Source organism: Sylvia atricapilla, chromosome 25 (genome assembly GCF_009819655.1).
Source record: "Sylvia atricapilla isolate bSylAtr1 chromosome 25, bSylAtr1.pri, whole genome shotgun sequence".
Classification (NCBI taxonomy): domain Eukaryota; kingdom Metazoa; phylum Chordata; class Aves; order Passeriformes; family Sylviidae; genus Sylvia; species Sylvia atricapilla.
Window position 1 is genome coordinate 43993 of NC_089164.1, and position 9185 is coordinate 53177.

General features: G+C 48.5%; 1 protein-coding gene across 1 annotated transcript in view; it reads right to left on the minus strand.

Moving 5' to 3' along the window:
• MAGI3 (membrane associated guanylate kinase, WW and PDZ domain containing 3) overlaps positions 1 to 5781 on the minus strand; it is a gene marked incomplete at its 3' end in the record, with an annotated part of 48934 nt that extends 43153 nt beyond the window's left edge. Inside the window, exon 1 of the mRNA XM_066336001.1 lies at positions 5404 to 5781. Within this exon, the coding sequence (XP_066192098.1) occupies positions 5404 to 5725 (322 nt within the window). The remainder of the gene's footprint in view (positions 1 to 5403) is intronic.
• Between the last annotated feature and the right edge of the window lie 3404 nt (positions 5782 to 9185).

Sequence of the window (9185 nt, forward strand, 5' to 3'; positions counted from 1 at the left end):
TCAGAGAAGGGACTCCCCATCATGCACAAACCAAGTCATAACATCCCCATTGACTCCTCCTGGTAACAGAGGCATTAGGGATCCAGGCACTAGGGATTCATCACAGTCATGTGAATAAAATGGATCCAGCAATAAGTTGTCTTCTTGTAAGCTTATATTAGATTTTGATCAGGAAAGCCCTTTGGGAAGATAAGGCCATGAACTCATAAAAAATCAGTTCAGTACAAGTACATCCACCTGTCAATCCTCTCATCCCCTGCACTAATGTTCTGTAATTCTAATAAAGCAATAGATCTGAGGCACTTAGAGTTGTCATGTCACAAAAGTGCAGACAATGCTTGACTGCACACACAGCAGCAACACACATCAGCTTTGGACTAGGCTGTACTGAACCTACTGGAAACTGCACAAAGGACTGGAAGAAGATCACATTGGTTCTGTCAGTATGAGCTGGCATGTCCTCCACATGTTCCACTAGGGAAAAAAAAAAATCAAAGCACAAACTGACACTCACCAGAGGCCAGGCAATCCTGACTAGAGACACAGAATAAATGCCCCAGCCAGAGGAAGGGCTCCAGTCACAAGTGAACGTTGACTCTGAAACAAATCTATATGAAATCACGGTTTAATAACTTCAGGAGCACTGAAAAAAAACGTCCAAAGAAGACCTTCCATCCTTTTACATCTTGCTGCATTTTTTGATTAAAGATCAGTTTTATCACAACGGAGTCAACGTGTACCTGCTCCAAAACCAAGAGACCAAACTATGTGCTCTGGAAACATTTCTAAAGTGGAAGAGCTGTAAGGCTCTGCCCATTTATTCCCACATCCTCCTTATAGTGGCCATGAAAAGACAGTAATTGCCACAGAGTAGCTGTATTCATCAAAGCTTCCTAGTCTGGAAGGAGAACACATTCCTTCCTACATAGTATCTGGCAGCTCAACCTGCAGAACGAGGAACTTGTAGATATCAGCAGTTATTTTACTTTATGTCTGCCATCTAGTTTTGATGTATTTTGGTTACCATGCTGCTATGAAGAAAGAAGGCACTCAGGGTTGTGCTGACGAGTATTTCAGCAATCTCATTTGCACATACAAACATCTTTGTGCCTACTTCTGAATCATCATAGAATCACCATCCTAAAATAATTTGTGTCAGAGGGGACCTTAAAGACTATCCAGCTTCAATCCCCCCACCACAGGCGGTGATGCCACCCCTAGATCAGGGCCCTTGAATATGCATGCAACCATAGATTTTATGCAATCACAGAATCACAGACTGGTCTGGGTTGGAAGGGACCTTAAAGACCATCAAAGTTCTGTGCCTAAACCACATTTCTCCAAGCTCTGTCGAACCTGGCCTTGAACACCTCCAATGATCGAGCAGCCACAGCTTCTCTGGACAACTTGTTTCAGTGCCTTACCAGCTTCACCGTAAATAATTTTTTCCTAGTATCTAATCTAAACCTACTGTCTTCCAGTTTGAATCCATTCCCTTTTGTCCTGTGCTTACAAAAATATCCATCTTTCATGTTGGTTCATTTCAGGTACTGGAAGGAAGGCAGGTACCTATAGAGGATGAACTTAGCACTCAAATACCATGGATATGACTAGACCATTCTATTTCACTAATGGAAATAGAAGACCCTGCAGCAGCACTGGTCAGTTACAAGGCTAATGCCCTAACCCAAGTAACACTAGACAGGGAAAGTCCTTGAGCACACAGCAGCCATTGTTTGAATGCACGTAAGCAGGCAATTAGCTGAAAACGAGTACTTCCCAAGCATGGCTAAAATACAAATGGACTCATTAGGATGAGCTGGCCCCTGGCAGCTTGCGTGCACATCCATACAGATATCCCACTGCACAAGCTTCCCTAGCGCTCTGTACGGCTGCTTTGCTCATCTAATCATGATGATGATGAACAAACAGAGGTATGGTTATCATTTCAAAGTTCATCTAGAATTAATGTTTTACTGAGACAGCTTCGATACCAGCATAAGTCTCAAGTGCCACTGACAGAGTGCTCAATACTGGCCTTTCACATACTATGCTGAGTCAATGCCTATAGATACTGGACCCGTGGATTTCCTGGCTAGTCTGCACACACCTGAGACCATCCTCACCTGGGACACGATACTCAGCCCTCACACACTGGTCTTGTTCTCCCTCCTCAGCTAATCAGCTTGGACATTAAGAAGTTCTTCACAGAACAGGTGATTGCGCATTGGAATGGGCTGCCCAAGGAGGTGGTGGAGTCACCACCCCTGGAGGTGTTTAAGAAAAGACTGGAAGTGCCACTTAGTGCCCATGGCATTGGGTCATAGGTTGGACTTGATGATCTCAAAGGTCTTTTCCAACCTAGTTGGTTTTGTAATTCTGTAATAAAGACAGAATGAGAATGGGAAGGACAAAATTCTTCATCAACAAAGTGGTCCATCGTTTGTGATGTGCAGTTAACAGATGGTGTTCAAATTCATATCCTTCAAGTGTCTTATCAAACAAGCCCAAACAGCATCTTGAAATTTCCATTTCAAATTTTCTATGAGCTTGCAAGAAATATCACAGACAGATTTTACTACTGTCAACTAAAGCTGTTACTGCCTTTAATGAGGGACTGACTATATTATGACTTGAACTAAAGCAGTCCAGACCCTGCTGTTCAAGGCCACTGGGTCACCTGCAGAGAGTTCACCTGGAAGACGGAGCACCAAACTTACCCTTCAAAAATGCAGAGGCAGACTGTGAGCATCAAGACCTTACAAACACCCTACAGTTCAGATTCAAGGGGACAAATTCCTTGCTGTCAACCCCTGACACTGGATCCTCTCAGACTTCTGCCCCAATTAGCACCCAAGCCTGAAGAGCCATAGGGCACACAAAGGTCTGCTGGCAGAGCACTCCATGCCTTTCAAATGATGGTTTGAGTTTTGACTGGGGAAAATCATGAAACACAGGATCTTGAAATGCAGCAACACAATTACACGTGTTTGAGAATTCAGATCTATTATGAGCCTACCAGGGACCACCAGCTCCTGGCCCTCACTCCCTTCATCTCAACCACCCACATGGTCCTACGCACCTTCCCAGATGCCTTCTGAAACTTGGCAGGTTTGGTTGGCTCTGGATCAAAAGGGAAGCCAAATTCAAAGTCACTGGTCTTCACAGAGAATGCCTTATCAACAACTTTCCTAATTACATATACCCTTGACTAGAAAACTGCCACTGAGCAGCTGTGGAAGCCTTGCAAAAAACAACCAAAACTCAGTATGTTTTAAAATACTACATTTAAGGACACTAAATCTAACAGAGAAAATGACTACAAAAATCATCTGATGTGGTACATACATTCCAGTATGGGAAAAATTCCTGGATCTGAAGATTCAGTTCGATCAGTTCCAAAGGTTATATAAAATCACCACAAAAATGCTACTTCTCTTTGTACAACTCACCAGTGGTGGGTTTACAAGCTCTGGATGACTATGCTAAACAGTACAGGTCCTTACAAGACTCCAGCAGCGGTCTTCTTCTGTTGAAAGAACCATTCCTCTGTTTTAAGCAGTTATTAAGCCACAGGAGAATTCTGCTCTTTTATTTTGGCAGCTACACTGCACACCATGCTCACTCAGCAAGAGCCTCATCCAAGTCAGGGATGCTAACCTAAAGCCTACTTGAAAATCCACCTCACCAAAATACTTGGATTTGATTAAACCAGTCAGTGAAAGCAGCCCACTCTCTTCATTAAGTGGCACTGGTTTGCATGCCGAATATTCTCCCTCTTTAATCAAATTTCAATCAACTTGCTGGAATCACCAGCCAGCCTCTCTTGATCTTCCGGACCCTTTTCCCACCAGTACTCTATATTCCCCCCTCCCACCCCTTCCACGCCACCCAGAATTTAAAGTAACACACTACTGTTAATACTTCAAACCTGGAAGTTCTCATGGACATCATCTGGCTCTTGCTATTTTCTACTGTTACTTGCAGGAACTTCCTCTAAATCTTTTCCTTCAGTTTTGACAGTCTGACATCTCTGTTACAGAGTCCCAGCACAAGAATATTCCCATTCCCCGCAACAGCAAACACAGAAATCCCTTTGAACTATAGTTCAAACTATAGTTTCATCTTCCACAAGCTTTCTCTTTTAAAAAGAGATTATTTTCTATCTTCAACAATTTGTCCCTCTTTTTAAAATCCTCTTAGTTCACATCTAACTTGCAGCTGTTTGCTCTTTTCTATTTTCTCCCTTCAGAAAGAATTTCAAACTTTATAAATCAATACCTCTTTCAAAACCTACCAGGCTTCTGAAGGTGCTTTTAAGATGTGTGTCTGTTTTATTTTTCTGACTGTTGTTTTAACTGAGCAAGTTATATGAATCAAGATCAACAGCACAGTCTCTATACGGAAGATGACTTTCCATTAGCGGTCAAACAAGGAAAACCTGAGTTAAAATATGTCTGACATGAAGTCAAATAGCATCCAGCAGTTACAAAAGAACAAGTGTCCAGCAAAGAAGCTCTATGAGAAATGTTACAGGTTCCAGTCATAGAAATACTGATATCCACTGGAATTCTGAGAAAAATGTTTTTTCCCAAGACACCTTCCTATAAGGCAGCATGCTTCTCATCTGCGTTGCCTGACCAAGAAAGCGGTAGGTACCTCTGGAGCTCACGAATTAACTCATACGGCTGCAAGCGCCACTATTCAGCATTAATTTGACATTTAACAGGCACGTTGATAAGTATGATTCTACCACAAGCATTAGTTTATTGAAGTGTACTCAAAAATAATACAAATCCGTGGAAAAAAAGAACAGCCCCGGAGTCTGTTGTCAGGGCTTTTGTCTTTGCCAAATGGGAAACCAACAGGACACAGCGATGGCACTCCGGTGCTCCTTCTCGGCCATTCCCCACCCACCCTCGACCTCGGGAAGCAGCAGATTATATAAACACCAGGGAAAACACCTCCTGCACTTCTAAAGGGAGGACGCGGGCACCGGACGCTCCGGGGGCCACTGAGTCACGCGGAGCCGGGCGGGGGTCACACCCGCACAAACACCGCATCGCAGCGGAGAAAAGCCGAGCATTCCCGCCAGGGAGCAGACCCTCGGGAGAGGCCACCGGGACGGGCCGGTGGAGCGAGCACCGTCCCGGGGCCGCCCCGGGACTGCGGGACAGCCTCCCCACCTGCATCACCCCCTCGGCAGCGGCGCCTTTCTGAACCCGCGGAAACTTTCCCAGCGCAGCACCTGCGCCTCGGTTTCCGCCCGGTTTCCTCCGGGCGCCGCTTCCCGCCGCGGCCCTCCCGCCGCCCCGCAGGGCGCCGGCGCGGCCGGGCCTACGCGCGGCCGGCTGGGCGGCGGCGGGAGGGCCTCGGTCCAGCTCGGCGGCGGAGGGTGCTCACCTGGGCGCACGGTCTTGAGGCGCACGGGCTCCCTGAAGTGCCGCACCACGGCCAGCGTGTCGCGGTGCGTGAGGCCGCTCACCGGGGTACCGTTCACCTCCAGCAGCACGTCCCCCGGCGCCGGCGCCTTGCCCGAGAGCACAGCAGGGCCCGGCGCGCCCTCGCCGCCCGCGGGCAGGCGGCCCGCCAGGTACGGGAACTCGCCGCGCTCGGCGCCGCCGCGCAGCAAATCGGGGTCGGGGCCCGCTGGGCCGCCCCAGGACACCACGCACTCCTGCACCTTGCTCAGCCAGTGCCGCTTCTTCCGCAGCGTCTTGGACATGCCGCACCACGGGGCGACGCTACCTACCCCGCGCTGCCGCCGCTCCCGCCCCGGCCGCGGCTGCCGCCCGACTGCCGCCCCGCCGCGCCGCCCCAGCCCCGCCTCGCCGGCCCCACCCCTCCAGGCCCCTCCCTTCCCGTCTCCCCCGCCCCCTGCCGGCCGCACTGGCCGCGCCCCTCCTGTCCTGCCCCGCCCCCGCGGCGTCCTGGACACGCCCCTGGCGCGAGGCTACCGGTCATAGGGCCGGGGTGAGGCGGGGCGTGTAGGGCGCTCGCGCCCGGCCTCACCGGGACCTTCCTAGGAGCCGCCGAACCTTCCGGATGTGGCCTCCTGGCAGGGGAAGAGCCCCACAGGCAATGTCCGCCTAGGCCAGGGTGTCCCCTCAGCCCGGAGCCCCCCAGCCAACGCCCACTGCAGCAGGGTCTCCTCTCAACCAGGGCTGGCGTTGTGTAGGATCTCTCCTGAGACAGGAGCCGTCCTCAGCCAGGGCCTTCACTCAGCTAAGAGCCCTCACTCTGCTTCCAGCTAAGGAAGGGTTTACCTTCAGCCAGGATCATCCTTTAGCCAGGAGCCCCCCTTGGCAGCTGGGTTTGAGGTGCACGTGAGAGCTGAGGTGTGGTGTCCGTGCTCATATTTGCGCTTAGTGCCTGCACAACCAGACAGGCAGAGACACCATTCCTGTGTATTCCCACCATTCCCATGGCTACTGCCACTGGAACCAGTTGGTTCAAAGTAGTTTGAGCACCCTGGGCCAAAGCAGAGCTTGGAACAGTGGGTACTGTTCCAAACAAATCCAGGGGGTTTCTCTTCACATGAGCCTGTTTATTTAGCTGTGATTTACGGATCTCAGCATAGCAATTAAGTCACATCCAGTGCAGATTACACACCAGGTATGCACCATGCACATCTCAGCATTTGGGAGCACTGCACAGCTGCCGAACAAAGGAAACACTAAAAAGTATGAACCACAGGAAAATTAATTCAAAATCAGTGTCACTGCCATAAAAGCTGGAAATTAATCCTTCGAAAGCTTACTGGTCCAAATTGCAAATTTCACTGCCCTGTCTTCAACTTATTTATTTTTTTTTTCTTAATCAGAGGCTGAATTTCCACTGCAAATCTCTTGTGATGTCTACAATGTTTTAGGAATGTCTTGAAGGCTCCAGCTGTGCCCAGTGGGTTGAAGTCTTTAAGGAGCAGCAGGGCTGCAAAAAACCCAGAGTCCTGAGAAGGTATTACCTTGCCACTGTTTGCAAATAAAGAGGTAGGACTCAAATACTGCTTTCCTTTCTGTAGGAAGAAGTGAAGAAGCTGGTGCCTGCAGAGCCTAAAGAATGTTTGCTGAGTTCTAAAACAATGGATATTTGTTCCCATTGCTGTGTCCCTGTGTTCACCTCAATCTGGACAACACGGTGTGTTAGAATCAGATTTCAACACTGAATTTTGCAACAGTAAATAACAGCAAGTGAAATCACTAAGAAACCTGCTCATAACAAAACCCAGTAGCTTCTGCAGCCAGAAATTTTTCCAGTTCTTAGAGACTTGTCTACCATTTAGACCTGTTAGTCAATTTTGGCTTTAACCAAAAAAACAAGAATGTTTCCAAAGAAGTCAGGAGAACACCAATCTTATAATAAAACTATGTTTGCTGGGTGAAATGAATGAAATGTAAGAAATTCCCTTTTTTTGACACAGTCTGTCATTTGTTAAGGAAGTTATGCTGTTTGTACCAAAATTTGTACCCTCAAAACCTTATTCCAAGTTGTATACCCCCTCTAAAACCCCGGGTTCCCTTCCCCTTCCGTCGGGCTAGGCTGTCCCCATTCCCCACCAGCTCCTCGAACTGCTGGCCCCGCCTAATAGGAAAATCCAAGGACTTCCATGGTGCACCGCTCCAAACCGAAGTGCAGTTGCCGGCAAGCGGACCCAAAAGCCGGGACCCGGCACAAAATCCAGATAAAAGGGAGACACTACAACACCGAGAAGACTCTCAGCTACCTAAGGACTGAATTCTGCTTCTGCCGCCTCGCCATGACCATAAAGAGACTGGGAAGAAGTGACGCCCCTAGACCACACGAGCCCAGTTGGGTTGCCGGGAATTCCCGCGAGACCGGAACCCCCGACTCTGCTGCGGCGAGAGCAGAAGGTCCGACTGCCACCTGATTCTCGGCGGCGACAGGAGCAGCGGCAGCGCAGGCGACCCCTCGAGTTCCCCCTTTAAAGAGCTGACTAATAAAGGCTTGTCAAAGGAGCAGGTCTCCTGGCCCATTTATAACACTGGGGTAAAACAATGTAAACCAAACTTGTCTGGAGACATTAACCAAATGCTTTCAATGCATCTGAGGTGTAGCGCCTCCAGCACTAATGGGGTTGTAGCAAGCATAGGTTCAGCTCATTGCATTTGCTGCTATTTGAAGCAGATTGAGCCGCCTGCCAACAGGCATGGAAAAAACCTGCCAGAGATAAATTTTACGCCGCACTTGCAGAATAAAAGCAAGAAGGTTGAAAGCGCTGTGGTGCTTGTGAACTGGACATTGAATGGGACACGGTCACATTGTTTAAAACCAGCCTTCAATTTTTCACATGGGAATTGAGACATCAGGCATGAGCTGTATTTTAGGAGCTTCTGATAGTAGCTTTGCCAGATATTCCAGAGAATGCACAGAGTCCTGTGTATTGAGTGTGGACATCTCAAGGAAGAGATGAGTGCCCTTTTGGCTGCAGGGTTGGAAGTTTGTCCATCCCTTTTAGCAGAAGGTTTGTCCACTCCTCACCTTACAAAAATACAACTCAAGTCTTTTCACTGGCTAAGACTTCAAATCTTGGATTGAAATGCCTGCTGCATTTACACACCTGAAATGAGGAGCAGCTCCAAAAATGCTGAGATATGCCAGTTAATAACATTGGTTAAAAAAACAAGTAATGGACTTACTAGGATGAGCAATGAAAGTGCTGTTGTCTTTAACAGTATGCTTCCATATGAACTTAAAAGCTGAGAGAAGCTGTCTAATCGTTGCAAATTTTATGATGCCAGTAAGTTGGGCAGGTTCATTGTACACCACATTAACCATAATCATCTTCTGAAGCTGCACATTTACCTGCCAGTCTTGTATTCTGAGAGAGAAAACAGTATTGCTGTGTGTATTTTCTCTGCATCACTTGCCGATCCTCCATCTCCTCTTCAGCTCCGGATGTGTGGATGGTCTGGCACCGCAGACTAATCCAGATGCATGGCACTGCCCTCAGATAACGACTACAGCCCTTTGGGCTCCTTGGAGCCCTGCCTCAGCATCCCCACTGCCACCTCTGCCGGGCTGGATACTACAGGAGGTTGGGGCAGTCCCCCTAGGTCACAGGGTGGTTTTGGGATAGCCCACCCCACACAGCACATGTCAGCCCATGGGGCCTGCTCTACCGTTCTCTGTGAATAAAATTTGAAACATGCACAGGCTGCTTGGGA